We start from the raw sequence: 15,198 nt of genomic DNA on the forward strand, positions 1-15,198 counted from the left end.
GGACGGGCTCCCTGTCCGGTGGACATGTGACCCACGTGACCTTACCTATCATTGGAGATGACTCACACTCTTTACCCTGCCCCTTTGTCTTGTATCCAATAAATATCAGCGCAGCCTGGCATTCGGGGCCACTACTGGTCTCTGCATCTTGGTGGTCGTGGTCCCCCGGGCCCAGCTGCCTTTTATCTCTTTGTCGTGTGTCTTTATTTCTACAATCTCTTGTTTCCGCACCCGGGGAGAAAAACCCACTGACCCCGTGGAGCTGGTCCGCACATCAGTGAGTGGCTCATGTCTGGAATCCCAGCACTTCGGGAGGCCGAGGCGGGCGGATCACCTAAGTCAGGAGTTCAAGACCCGCCTGGCCAACATGGTGAAACCCTGTCTCTACTAAAAATACAAAACTCAGCTGGGCATGGTGGCAGGTGCCTGTAGTCCCAGCACTTTGGGAGGCCGAGGCGGGCGGATCACGAGGTCAAGAAGATCGAGACCATCCTGGCTAACACGGTGCAACCCCGTCTCTACTAAAAATACAAAAAACTAGCCGGGCTAGGTGGCGGGCGCCTGTAATCCCAGCTACTCAGGAGGCTGAGGCAGGAGAATTGCTTGAACCCAGGAGGCAGAGGTTGCAGTGAGCCGAGATTGCACCACTGCACTCCAGCCTGGGTGACAGAGTGAGACCCCGTCTCACACACCAAAAAAAAAAAAAAAAAAAAAAAAGGATAAATACCCCAGTTTAAAAATGGGCAAAATATCTGAACAGACACACCTCCAAAGAAGATATGCAAATGGCCAATCTACATTAAAAGATGCCCATGTTCATTACCCATAGGAGAAATGCAAATCAAAACCACAAGAGACACCACCTCAGACCCACTGGAATGGCAAAACCATAACGACACGTGTTGTGAAGGCTGTGGAGAACCAGAACCTTTGTACGTTGCTGGAAGGAAGTGGGGATGTTAAACGGTGTGGACACCACGGAAGAGTGTGGTGGTTCCTCAAACAGTCAAACACACCAGCCGGGTGCGCAGCTCACGCCTGTCATCCCAGCACTTTGGGAGGCCAAGACAGGCGGATCACCTGAGGTCAGGAGTTCGAGACCAGCCTCACCAACATAGTGAAACCCTATCTCTACTAAAAATACAAAATTAGCAGGGCATGGTGGCGCATGCCTGTGATTACAGCTACTCAGGAGGCTGAGGCAGGAGAATTGCTTGAACCCAGGAGGCGGAGGTTGTGGTGAGCCGAGATCGTGCCATGACACTACAGCCTGGGCAACAAAAGCGAAACTCCACCTCAAAAAAGAAATAAAAGGTTAAACATACAAAAATTAGCCGGGTGTGGTGGGACATACGTGTAGTCCCTGCTACTTGGGAGGCTAAGGCATGGGAATCACTTGGATCTGGGAAGCAGACGTTGCAGTGAGGCAAGATTGTGCCACTGCACTCCAGTCTATGCAACAGAGTGAGGATCTGTCTGAAAAAAAAGTCAAACAGGCTGTGTGTGGTGGCTGTAATGTCAGCACGTTGGGAGGCTGGGGTGGGAGGATCGCCTCAGCCTGGGAGTTGAAGGCTGCAGTGAGCTGTGATTGTACCTCTGCATTCCAGCCTGACAAGCACCAACCTTTCTCAAAAATAATAATTTAAAAAAAAAACACAGAGTTACCACATGACCCAGCAATTCCACAACTAGGTATATAACCAAGAGAAACGAAAACGTCTTCACACAGAAATCTGCACACAAATGTTCACGGCAGCATGATTCATAATAGCCAAAAAGTGGCAATAGAGCAAATATCCTTCAACGGACGTGTGAATCAGCAAAATGTGGCCCATCCCTACACGGGAATATCGTTCGGCAATAACAGGAATGCAGCCCTGACCCACGCGACGGCGTGGATGAACCTGGAGCGTGTCATCGTGAGCGAAGGACCACTTGCACGATTCCACGTATTTAAATTGTCTGGAGTAGGTGAATCCCACCGGACACAAAGCCGGCCCACAGTGCCTGGGGTTGGGGAGGGCTGCTTCTGGGAGTGGCGCTTCTCTGTGGGAGGCGGATGGTGGCAGCAGGTGCACAACTCTGACTGCTCTAAGAGCCACTGGATTGCGCACCTTAGAGGGTGAGCTTTGGGGCATATGAACTATATTTCAATCCTGAAAAAACAGGGAGTCTGGTGGGTGAGCGGCAGCTGGGCTGGGCTCTCGCTGGGAAGGCCCCGTCAGGCTGCCCTCAGCCAAGAGGTCCCGAGAGGCAAGTAGGTGTCTGGGAACGTGTGGAGGGTGCGGAGGCTGAACAGGGCCACCAGGTCCACGATGGCCACGGCGATGCTGAGCCTCCAGCCGCCACAGCTGGCCCCAAGCAGACCCTCTTGGTGGGCCCAGTGGGACCACTCCCTAAGGCATGCAGCCCCCAGCACAGCTCCCGGCTGTGCAGCCTCTGCCAGGGGCGCCTGGTGTCCCTCCCACCTCACCGCTGTCTTCCCATCACTCCTCCCTGATCTGCTTTTTGTTCCCAGATGGCATCCTCTTTGCCACGCTGCTCCTCTCTATCCTTATCGCTCTGCCAGGCAGCAGGTGTGGCCAGCCCCAGACCAATCACCACAGACACCCCACAGAGGACACCCAGACCAAGCAGTAGACACCAAATCCCCTCCTCACCGAATAGGCTGCTCACAACTGCACACGACAGACAAAGGAGACAGTGGCCCAGCAGCAAACCCACGTGACCAGAACCCAAAGGGCCCTGACGGCAGAGGGAGACAGCTGAGTCCTCGCCACCCCAGCACCGTCCACCAACCCTCAGTGCTCCACCACTGCTCCTGTCTGGCCTCAAGACTGTTCCTGACAAGTGACTCAAAGGTTAAGCCCTTCCACTCCCTCCTGGTCTTCTAAATCAAGGCCTAGCACTGAAGGGCATTCACTCGTGGGTTGAATCCAGACTGGCCATGAGCATCCCACGGAGAGGGTGCTGTGCAGGACAGGGGAAGCCCTGCAAAGGTGAGCACGTGAGGGAGGCGTGGCCTCTTGGGCCTCCTGCACACAGCCAGGCTCTGCTCTTTACCAGGCAAGCATCCAGTGCTGCAGGCCCCGGGCGGTGTGCACTGCTGAGAGACGGTCCTCGGCAAAGACGAGAAACGGCACACAGACAGAGGACCCACTAGTGCCTCAGGACCTGGCACATGCTGCAGGAGTGGCCACCACATTACACCGTCCTCCAGACCCGCACGGGCACCACACCCCTAACACGGGGGGGCACAGGCTCTGCCTGCCAGCCCTACCTTCCTGACTCTCCCTCCAGGCCCAGGGCACGTGTCCAGGCACATTGTGCTGTCCTGAGGCCACCAGGAGTGCAAGGCAGGTCTACTACCATGAGACAGAGTCCCAACAGCAGAGGCCATGGCTTCTCACACCAGACGTGGTGAGGGAAGAGCCTCGGGAACTCCCTCTGGGCCTTGATATCCCTGGTTCACTCGTGCCCAAGAAGACGAGGAGGGCCCTAGCTGAGTGCCTCCTAGGCAGAGCCTGGGAGGAGGGCGACGGGAGCCCTAACGGCCTTAGGGCTGTAATGAAGGCTCACAACTGCACGGTGAATCCAGCAGGAGACGCATTTGCTCCGTGAGGACGAGGGGAGGCAGCTCTGCCCGACGCAGCAACCACCTCATCAAATGCCAGGACACTCCCCACCAGCAGCCACACGGCCCTACGCCTCCAGTCCAAAGCCCAGCATGACGTCTTCTCCGGGTGGGGCCGACTGGTCCTGTCTCCATCTAGAAGAGCACATGGAGGGAGGGTGGAGGCATCTTTGAATCAAAGGACTGCAGCTGGGGAGGGAACTCAGGACACAGACGTGAGCTGCCAGGAAGCCGAGGAAGCCATGTGCCCAGGCTGGAGCCCCAGCACACTGAGGCGTGGATACAGAGCCCCTCGCAGCCCCTCGAAGATCTACGCGATGCCCTTCAGGACGGGGCATGGGGCGGGGGGAACAGAGGATCAGGGAGGCAAGACTCTAACCATAGGGCCGGGATTGCTGACTTGGGTTGAGATGAAAAGTGGTCTGATCAAATGGGAAAGGCAAAACCTTAAGACTTTTAGAAGAAAATACATGAAGAGTTTCAGGAGCTGTTAGGAAAGGGCTTCCTGAGTAAGACACAAAACCACAGGGAAAAGGCAGGTGGACAGAGAACGCTAGAGTTCAAAACATTGGCTCACCAAAAGCCACCAGCACTGACATGAAGGCGTGAGCACAGACGGAGACTGTAATCCAGGCTCGCAGTCAACACGCAACTGTACCTGGAACAGACAGGGACGCGTCCACACCACAAAGGCTAAGAAAGATTATTAAACAGAAGAAAACGCCGAAGGAGATTCCCAGAGGCAGAAACTTGAGGGCTAAGAACACACAAGAGATGCTCAAACCCACCAGGCAGGCAGCCACGGAGACCCACTCGCCAGCAGGGAAAGAGAGTCTGGACAGAGCAGGAGCTCCGTGGTGGGGAAGGAGCAGCCCAGGGAAGTCCAGAGGGCGCCCGGCACGGCCTCGAAGTCTGGACACCTGCGGGGCCCTTTCCGCGTTGTGCGTACAGGGGACCTCGGAACCCAGCCATGGGTGTCAGTGGAGGGTTACCAAGGCGCCACATGAGGACACATGAGCCCCACTCATGGGAGCCTGCGAAGGAGCCGAAGAGACCCTCGGTGAGGTAGGTGTGGCTGGGCACAGGGATGAGGAAGGTGTGACTGGGCGCAGGACCGGAGGCCAGCAGGACCAGACAGACAGGCAGAAGCAGCCCCAGCTCCTTACAGAGGCTGGGGCACGAGAGAAGGCACGGCGCCCCTCACAGAGCACAGGCAGCCTCAGCCTCAAACAAACGGCGTGGGGACAGCCGGACGCACGCGGAAAACAAACAGGTCAGACCACACCTCACACCACACACAAGAACCAACTCTAAGTGGATCTGAGACCCAAAAGCAAACACAAAAGTGTGCCGGCCCCGGAGCAAACGCAGCGTGCTCTTTTGTCAGCCACCTGGACGGAGGCCATTAAAAACACACAGGCACTGAAGAAAGGACGGCCAACCTGACTGCACAAAACTTCAAAACCTTTTACGTGCAAAAGCCACTACAAATAAAACCGGTTTTGGCTTTTTAGACACATTGAGTGGAACATTAACAATATAAATTACAGACAAAGAACTCATGTCTTTAATACACAAATTTGAGCATGAAAAGATAAAAATACTACAAAGAGCAAAAGGTAGGAGCACGCAGTTCACAAGGTGAACACAGACATTTGGAGAGCAGCCACTTCGGCGATCATCAGAGCCCCAAAGCCCAGGCTGCACGGAGACCCCAGGCACCCACCCACGCACCTGACCGCAGGCACCAGCCTGTGCATTTGACCCCAGGCACCCACCCACGCATCTGACAGCAGGCAGCAGTTGACGCCCCGATGGCCAGGGGCCAGTGCTGCTCACAGACTCCCCAAGGACAGCAATCCAAAGGTATCCTTGGATCCAACAGTCCCTTGTCAGAAATTCACCTGCAGATGCACCTCCCAAAACTCAGAATGACACAAGCAGACAGCAGCATTCCTCATAAGTGCAGAAGATTCGAAATTACCCACATGGCCAACACAAGACTAGGGCACACAACAGAGGCCCAGGAAGCTTCGAAAAAGGAGGACAATCTCGATGGTCTGGGAGGCAGTGAGGTCTAGGGGATGCTTTAAGTAGAAAAAGCAAATTGTGCAAAGAACGCATAAATCATGATACCATTTGTGTAAGGATGAAAGGGAAATAAGAAAACATACCAACATCTGTTTATTCTTCACAACAGAAACCCAGGAGATAAACAGAAAACGAGACAAGTTTCAGCCTGCAGCAGGTAGGCGGGTGCAGAAAGGACGTGGGGAAGAGGCCTGGCTGAATGTGCCTGAGAACGGTTGGGGCTTTGGGAGGGTGCGAATGGTCTATATATTTAAAATACAAAAGTGTATCAGGAAGAATGAAAAGGGAGACAAAAAAATCTCTAGCTGAAAGTAATGAACCAACGGATACCAGAACCACAATGAAGAAAAGAGAAAGAGCTAATCCAAACAACTTAGGAACACAGGATGAGCCGGTGTCGCATTCCTGGGAGACATGCGCACGTGAGGGAATGCAAATGAACCCTGACTTTTTTTAGTGCATGTATTTTTGTAGTGATGGGTGAAGCAATTCTGAACCAATTTTAGACGAATTATCAGATGAGCAAGTGAGTAAACGCATTGGTGTTCTTGGGAGCCAGGGAAGAAGAGATGTGACGGAAGAGGAGACCACAGAGCAACTCTCTGTGGGAGGGACGGGACTGGGGCGCCATGCATGCTCAGCAATTCTAGGACGCGCGTGCACGGAGGCGTGCATGTGTGTGGAGGCATGCGTGCACACTCATATACCTGTGTGCATGTGCATGGAGGTGTGTGTGCAAACTCATGTAACTACCTGCGTGTGTGTGTGTGTGGAGGCATGCATGCACGCTCGTGTACCTGTGTGCGTGTGCGTGGAGGTGTGTGTGCGAGCTCAAGTACCTACCCGTGCATGTGAGTGGAGGCGTGCATGCACGCTCGTGTACCTGTGTGTGTGGAGGCGTGTGTGTGAGCTCGTGTACCTGTGTATGCGTGTGTGTGGAGATGTGTGTGCGTGCTCCTGTACCTGTGTGCGTGTAGGCATGGATGCGAGCTCATGTACCTACCTGCTTGTGCGTGGAGGTGCGTGTACGCTCCTGTACCTGTGTGCATGTGCGTGGAGGCGTGAATGCACGTTCGTGTACCTACCTGCGTGTGTGCGTGGAGGTGTGCATGCAAGCTCATGTACCTACCTGTGTGTGAGTGGAGGCGTGCAAGCACGCTCGTGTATCCGTGTGCGTGGAGGTGTGTGTGCGAGCTTGTGTACCTACCTGCCTGTGTGTGTGCATGGTGTGTGTGCACGCTCCTGTACATGTATGTGTGGAGGCATGCATGCACGCTCATGTACCTGAGTGTGCCTGTGCATGGAGGTGTGGATGCCAGCTCACGTACTTACCTGTGCGTGCGTGGAGGCGTGTGTGCACGCTCGTGTACCTGTGTGTGTGCATGGAGGCGTGCATGCACGCTTGTGTACCTGTGTGCGTGGAGGCGTGTGTGCGAGCTCGTGTACCTACCTGCGTGTGCGTGTGCATGGAGGTGTGTGTGCTCCTGTACCTGTGTGCGTGGAGGCATGCATGCACACTCGTGTACCTGAGTGTGCCTGTGCATGGGGGCGTGCATGCGAGCTCATGTACCTACCTGCGTGTGTGTGGAGGCGTGCATGTGCGCTCGTGTACCTATGTGCTTGTGTGTGGAGGCGTGCGTGCAAGCTCATGTACCTACCTGTGTGTGCGTGGAGGTGCATGTGTGCTCCTGTACCTGTGTGTGTGTGCATGGAGGCGTGTGTGTGCGCTCGTGTACCTACCTGCATGTGCGTGTGTGTGGAGGCATGTGTGCGTGATTGTCTACCTATGTGCGTATGCGTGGAGGCACGTGCGCATGCTCGCATACTTCTGTGCGTGTGCATGGAGGCATGCGTGTGAGGTCCTGTAACTACCTGCGTAGGCGTGTGTGTGCACTCGTGTACCTACCTGCAGGTACATAGAGGCATGCATGTGTGCTCGTGTACCTATGTGCATGTGCGCGAGGCGTGTGTGTGTGCTCGTGTACTTATGTGCGTGTGCGTGGAGGCGTGTGTGCGAGCTCATGTACCTACCTGCGTGTGTGTGGAGGCGTGTGTGTGCACTCATGTACCTACCTGCGCGTGCATAAAGGCATGTGTGCATCCTCATGTACCTGTGTGTGTGTGCGTGGAGGCGTGCGTGCATGCTCGTGTACCTGTATGTGTGGAGGCGTGCGTGCACACTCATGAACCTGTGTATGTGTGCGCGTGGAGGCGAGTGTGTTTGGGTACCTGTGTGTGTACATGTGCATACTCCTGTGTAATTTTCTAGTTCTATGTGCTTAAGAGGCCAAAAAGCTCATGCCTATAATCCGAGCACTTTGGGAGGCTGAGGCGGGCAGATCACGAGGTCAGGAGTTCAAGACCAGCCTTACCAACATGGTGAAACCCCATCTCTACTAAAAATACAAAAAATTAGCCGGGTGTGGTGGCAGGAGCCTGTATCCCAGCTACTCAGGAGGCTGAGGCAGGAGAAATGCTTCAACCTGGGAAGCGGAGCTTCCAGTGAGCTGAGATCATGGCACTGCACTCCAGCCTGGGCGATAGAACAAGACTCCATCAAAAAAAAAAAAAAAAAAAAAAAAAGAGGCCAAAAACCAAACACACTGCAGTAGCTCTGGATGTTCTAAGAACCCAGACCTTGTTCTCTAAGACCAGTATTTCCTGAAAGGAACCAGCACTCCCTAGACAAATAGCTGATTCCAGGGCTGAGCAGGGCAGCTGTGCCAGGAGGAAGCACTCGGAGGAATGAGGCCGTCAGGGACGCAGGAGCCGGCGAGACGCTCAGGGACATCTCCGGGCACCAAGGCAGTGAAGAGCAAGAGCAACAAAAGCCCTGAAAAAACCCAATGGAAATCAGCCCACATCAGCGAACAAACGAATGAAGAACCAATGAACGAACGAACAAGGAGACAGCAGGACTCCTGCTCATGTCAAGGCCGAGTGCGGATGGAGTGTGGAAGGTGCAGAGTCCCGGAAAGACCAACCACACAGGGAGGCACAAAGCACCAGACACAGAGCCGGGCTCAGAGCGCCCTCAGGTGGCCGGGAGGCAGCAGCTGCAACTCGGGGGGTGTGGGCGAGGCCTCTGTCAGGGTCAGAGGTCATGTTGCCAGGTGAGGGGCAGGTGGACATCAGTGTCTGCAGATGTGGGGCCTGGGAGGACCCAACACCACCCGTGTGGCATCCTCCTGAAAAACTGTCAGACAAACCCAAACCAAGGAACTCTCTTTTACTTTACTGTGACACAGGGGTCTCACTTTGTTGTTCAGGCCAGAGTGCAGTGATGTGATCTCAGCTCACTGTAGCCTCAACCTCTCGGGCTCAAGGGATCTCCTCACCTCAGCCTCCCAAGTAGCTGAGACCATAGGCATCTGCCACCATGCCAGCCTAATTTTTGTATTTTTTGTAGACATGGGGTCTCATTAGGTTGCCCAGCCTGGGATCATCTGTTTGTTTGTTTGTTTGTTTGTTTTTTGAGACAGAGTCTCGCTCTGTCGGCCAGGCTGGAGTGCAGTGGCCGGATCTCAGCTCACAGCAAGCTCCGCCTCCCGGGTCCACGCCATTCTCCTGCCTCAGTCTCCCGAGTAGCTGGGACTACGGGCGCCCGCCACCTCGCCCGGCTAGCTTTTTGTATTTTTAGCAGAGATGGGGTTTCACCGTGTTAGCCAGGATGGTCTCGATCTCCTGACCTCGTGATCCGCCCGTCTCAGCCTCCCAAAGTGCTGGGATTACAGGCTGAGCCACCGTGCCTGGCCGGGATCATAGATAAATAGGGTGACTATTACCTTAAAAATATCAATGTGGGCTGGGCATGGTGGCTCACGCCTGTAATCCCAGCACTTTGGGAGGCTGAGGTGGGTGGATCATGAAGTCAGGAGATCGAGACCATCCTGGCAAACACGGTGAAACCCCGTCTCTCCTAAAAATGCAAAAAAATTAGCCAGGCATGGTGGTGGGCGCCTGCAGTCCCAGCTACTCGGGAGGCTGAGGCAGGAGAATGGCGTGAACCTGGGAGGTGGAGCTTGCAGTGAGCTGAGATCCGGCCACTGCACTCCAGCCTGGACAACTCCACCTCAAAAAAAAAAAAAAAAAAAAAAAAAAAATCAACGTGACAAAGGCAGAGAAAAGCTGTGAAATTCTTCCAGATTAAAAAAGGCTAAGGAGAAAGAGGTAGTCAGGGGCAGAGCCGACCTGGAGGCACGGGACACTGACTGAGATGGGACAGGGTCAGATTCACTTGTGGTAAGAAGTGTCCTGGGCCACCTGGAAGACGTCCTGAGGGAGCACATGCTCTCACACCGCGACCCCCAGAAACATTCAGAGGTGACAGGAGCAATGACAGCCACAGGTCTCTGGGCCTCGAGCGCTCATGGGGCTGTTCTTATTCTCGTGACTTTTCTGGAAGCATGAAATTATTTCCAAATAAAAGCCTAGAAATCAGGGCCGAACAGCGGCTCACGTCTGTGATCCTAGCACTTTGGGAGGCCTCGACCTCCCAAAAGGATCACTTGAGCCCAGGAGTTTAAGATAAGCCTGAGCAACAGACCTCATCTTTACAAAACATTGAAAATCAGCTAGACATGGCGGTGCATGCCTGCAGTCCCAGCTACTCGGGAGGCTGAGGTAGGAGGACTGCTTTAGCCCAGGAATTCAAGACTGCAGTGAGCTATGATCGCGCCACTGCACTCCAGCCCGGACAACAGAGTGAGACCCTGTCTCCTAAAAAAATAAATAAATAAGAAAGCCAAAAATTAGAAAGATGAAAACGAGTCACGGCGACCCGCACCTGCAGGCTCGCAGGCCAGAGCCCTGAGGGCAGTGCTGTGCACAGGCGGCATCGGCCACCCCGGCCTTAGGAAGAGCCAGCAACCCCACGGAGAATCCTGCACGCACGCTGCTTTATCTAAAGGAAGAAAGCAGTTCTACCCACTCCTAAGGCCCGGGTAGCTCCATAGGTCAGTCGGTTCCTTACCGAGTGCTCGACCCTGGAATCCTTGACTCCGGCAGGTCGACATTATGGCTCCTGCACTCGTAGTCCTGTGTCTGGGACATCGCTGTCTGCTTCCTTGCCGAAGTGGACAGACGTCAGGGCATCATCGGGACAACCCCAGCATCAGGCGGGAAGGTGCTGCACTGCAAGAGGGGAGAAGCAACAGTGCTGATTTGGAAAATGCCTCACTACACCAACCACCCAGCTGAGCCCGTCGCCACAGAGTGGCTGGACAGAATGAAAATGGACTCCACGGCACCCGTGAGCCGTCCCCGGGCAGCCAACCCCACTCCTCAGTGCTCTTGATGTCTGGCCCTGCATTGCAGCAAAGCCTGGCCAGTCTCCCACACAGCAGGGAGACTGTGCCCACAAGCCAGGATCCAGCCCATGTCAGCCTGAGACACCACCCCCATTCCCCGCTGGGCCGGGGCAGGCACAAGCCAAGCATGGCAGGACCGTGGGACCACAGGACTTGAGGACTGGGAGGAGGGTGAACAGGAGGACAAGCACCTGCTCCACCCTCACTCTCAGCCCCACATCTGCGATTCAGTGTCCCCAGCTGTCCACACAGGCGACACTTGCCGGCAGTCACTGGGGAAGGACGTAGGAACATACGCATACAGTGTGCACAGCCATAGCACAAGGGCGCTCAGGAGCAATCCATGTTCACACGGATCACCTGAATTCTGAGAACAGTGCTGTATTCACCAGGTATACAGTCCATTCTTGAAAACCACAGGTCTGAGCTAGGAGGGTCACCTATACGTGGATTTTCTTCCTCCTCTGCCTCCCCTGAGACAGCACAACCAACCCCCTTCCTCCTCCTTCTCCTCACCCTACTCAACGTGAAGGCGACAACGATGAAGATCTTTAGCACTTCCATGTAATGACAGTAAATCTATTTTCTCTTCTTTATTATTTTCTCACTACCATTTTCTTGTCTGACTTTATAGGAAGAGTACAGTAGATGTTACAATAGCATACAAAATGCATGCGAATTGACTGTTGTTATCCGAAGGCTTCTCATCAACAGCAGGCTGTTTGTAGTTAACAGGAGGAGGAGGAGGAGGAGGTGGTGGTGGCGGCAGCGGCGGCAAGTAAGACATGGGTTTTTGACCACCTGGTGGGGGTCAGCGCCCCAAACCCTGAGTTATTCAAGGGTCAAGTGTGAAAAAAATGAACCTTGGACCTTTACCTCATCCAATCCCATACGTAAAACTTAATTCTAGATGCACTGTAGGCCTAAATGTTAAAAGTAAAATAATAAAGCTTTTGGAAAGAAATGTAGGAGAAAATCTTTGTGGCTTTATAGTAGGCACAGATACCTTAATTGGACACACACAAAAAACAATGCACAAAAGAAAAATCAACAAATTGGACTTAATAGTAAATATTAAGAACCTCTGTTTATCAAGAAACTATTAAGAAAAAAAAAAAAGCACATCCTAAGTGGGATGTATTTGCTGCACAGAACATGTGTAATGTGTGTGATCTGACAAAGAGCCGCACCCCACCAGTAAGGAAGGAAATCAGCCGAGTGTGGTGGAGCACGTCTACGGTCCCAGCCACACGGGCAGAGGAGGAGGGAGGATCGCGCCACTGCACTCCGGCCTGGGCGACAGAGCGAGACCCTGTCTCAAAAAAAAAATTTAAAAAAAGGCCAGACACAACTGAATGCACAGAGTACAGTTTCCTTTCATGAGGTTCAAGGTTAGGCAAAAGCAGCCTCTGCTGTTAGAAATCAGAACCAATGGCCTCTGGCCCGGGGGGTGACGGGGAGGGACCCACGGCTACACGGCAGCTCCTAGCCTTGGTGCCACTTTGCCTGCAGCACTGGCTCATAGAAGCCACAGGGCCTCACACATGCCCCGCCACTCTCCGACAGTCTGCAGAACCACAGTGGGCACTGCTGTGGTGGGCACCTGTCTCCTTGCTCCCTGATGCCCCAGCTGGTATCAGTACACGGCAGCCCCCTTCCCCGAGGAGAGGCCATTCCATAGATACTAACTGTGCTAACTCAAGGGGAAATAAAAAAGACTCAAGCACAGCCGGTGACGGGGCCCAGCAGGAAGAGACACTGCAGGCCAATCGGAAACTTTCTTCAAGTCCCAGACAGACTGTGGGGCCACAAACCTAACCCACACTCACTCCACTCACAAGCGGGGGAACCACACCTCCTTAGAGGAAACGCTCTTTCCACCACTTAAATCTCCACACAACTATTTATTTTAATGCTTGGGACTGCTAGGAATGCTATTTTTAAAAATGAAACTCTGGCCAGGCGCAGTGGCTCACGCCTATAATCCCAGCACTTTGGGAGGCCGAGGCGGGCAGATCATTCGAGGTCAGGGGTTCGAGACCAGCCTGGCCAACACAGTGAAACCCCATCTCTACTAAAAGTACAAAAATTAGCCAGGTGCGGCAGCACGCGCCTGTAATCCCAGCTACTCGAGAGGCTGAGGCAGGAGAATCACTTGAACCCAGGAGGCTGAGGTTGCAGTGAGCCGGGATCATGCCACTGCACTACAGCCTGGGTGACAGAGCAAGACTCTGTTCCAAAAAAGAAAAAAAGAAAAAGAAAAAGAAAAAGAAACAAAACTTAAGTATTTTTAATTTCTTGTTTAAGAGGAAACAGGTGACCTACTTGTACAGCTTCAATCTTTTTGAAAAGTAAAACAGCAGCATCAGTGAAGTTCTGAAAAGCTAAAAAGCATCCACGACAGCCTGAGAGCAACCCTGACCAACCCCTTCCCCTGTGCACCTGCTCTCCATCCTCAGCCCATCCTTCCACCACGGGTTCCAACAAGCTCACCGACCTCCTCGTCCTCTTAGACTCAACTAGGCACTACCTCTCAGGAAGCTTCCTCCCATCTGGGACCCCACGCCACAGTGACCCCAAACGCACCAGGTCTGCAATCAGGTACTGTGAGTCCCCAAACTCTGCTTTTCATTTTTGAAATGAATTAATTATTCCAGGTCCTTTGCATTTCTATATGAATTTCAGAATCAGCTTCTCAATTTCTACAAAATAGCCTGCTGGGATTTTGACTGCAGTTGTGTTGAATCTATAGATGAGTATCAGGAAAACTAACATCCTAACTACATTACATCTTCTGATCTGTGAGCAAAATATATCCATCTAGTTGGGTCTACTTTCTTTCAGCAACTTTTCAGTTTTGTAGTTTTTAGTGTACAAATCTTGCACATATTAGTTAAGTGTCACCCTAAGCATTTCATATTTATAATACTAACAAAATATAATTTCCAATTTTTTGTTGCTAATACAGAAAAAAATGTTGTTTTTACAATTTCATCTTGCAACCTTGATAAACTCACTTATTCATTATAATTGCTTTTTTCACAGATTTATTAGGTTTTCTGCAGAGGTGATCATGTCAACAGTGAACAAAAAGTTTTACTTCTTCCTTTCCAAACTAGATCCTTTTATTTATTTTTCTTGCATAATTACACTGGGAAGAACCTGTAATATTATTACTGAACACAATTAGTAAGAGTGAACATATGTGCCTTCCTCCTAATCTTAGGGAAAGCATCCAGTCTTTTACCATTAGGTATGATGTTGACTTTAACTTTTTCATGATGTCTTTTGTAAGGTCAGGGAAGTTCCTTTGTACTCTTAGTTTGCCAAGTTATTTTTAAAATCAGGAATGGATGCTGGATTTTGTAAAATACTTTTACTGTATCTATAGAAATGATCACATGGTTTCTCTTTAGTTTGATAATAGCTGGATTCCATCAATTTTCTATTCTTAAACCAATTACATATTCCTTGTATAAATGCCAATTGGTCATGATGGATTGTCCTTTTTTTTTTTTTTTTTTTTTTTTTGAGATGGAGTCTCACTCTGTTGTCCAAGCTGGAGGGCAGTGGCGTGATCTCGGCTGACTGCAACCTCCACCTCCCAGGTTCAAGTGAATTCTCCTGCCTCAGTCTCCCAAGTAGGTGGGATTACAGGTGCCCGCGCCCACACCCAGCTAACTTTTTTGTCTTTTTAGTAGAGACAGGGTTTCATTATGTTGGCCAGGCTGGTCTTGAATTCCTGGACTCATGATCTGCTGCCTCGGCCTCCCAAAGTGCTGGGATTACAGGCGTGAGCCACTGCGCCTGGCCATATTGTCCTTTTTATATATTCTCAAATGGGATTTGCTAAAATTTTGTTAAGAATTTTTACATCTATATTCATATTCATTTTTGCATCTATTTTCTTCTTGTAACATCTTTGGTTTTGCTATCAGAGTAACACCAGCATAACAAAATCAGAAGTATTCCTTCCTCTCAAATTCCTGGGAGATTTTATATAGAATTGCTATTATTTCTTCCTTCAATGTGTGGCAGAGACTCCAGTGAAGCCAGATGGGCATGTAGTTTCTTTGTGGGAAGGTTTTCAATTACACATCGAATCTATTTAATAGATACAGAGCTCAGCAGGTTCTAAAAACTTCTTAGGTGAGTATGAATGGT

General features: G+C 51.9%; 2 protein-coding genes across 8 annotated transcripts in view; one reads left to right on the top strand and one right to left on the bottom strand.

Moving 5' to 3' along the window:
- Positions 1–15,198, top strand: part of ZNF7 (zinc finger protein 7) — a 322,126-nt gene that overhangs the window by 73,226 nt on the left and 233,702 nt on the right. The window lies entirely within an intron of this gene.
- The window catches only part of ARHGAP39 (Rho GTPase activating protein 39), a 140,154-nt gene that overhangs the window by 58,562 nt on the left and 66,394 nt on the right, over positions 1–15,198 (bottom strand). For 5 of the 6 annotated variants that reach the window (XR_012093809.1, XM_073018557.1, XM_008001978.3 and 2 more), the window contains exon 2: positions 10,698–10,858. Coding sequence is in view for 5 of the 6 variants with exons in the window: in XM_073018557.1 (XP_072874658.1) it covers positions 10,698–10,777 (80 nt within the window). In the remaining variant the exon portion in view is untranslated. The remainder of the gene's footprint in view (positions 1–10,697; positions 10,859–15,198) is intronic. The other variant, XM_073018556.1, reaches the window with a different exon arrangement.

The sequence above is a fragment of the Chlorocebus sabaeus genome, chromosome 8 (assembly GCF_047675955.1).
Source record: "Chlorocebus sabaeus isolate Y175 chromosome 8, mChlSab1.0.hap1, whole genome shotgun sequence".
In the NCBI taxonomy this organism is placed as follows: Eukaryota; Metazoa; Chordata; class Mammalia; order Primates; family Cercopithecidae; genus Chlorocebus; species Chlorocebus sabaeus.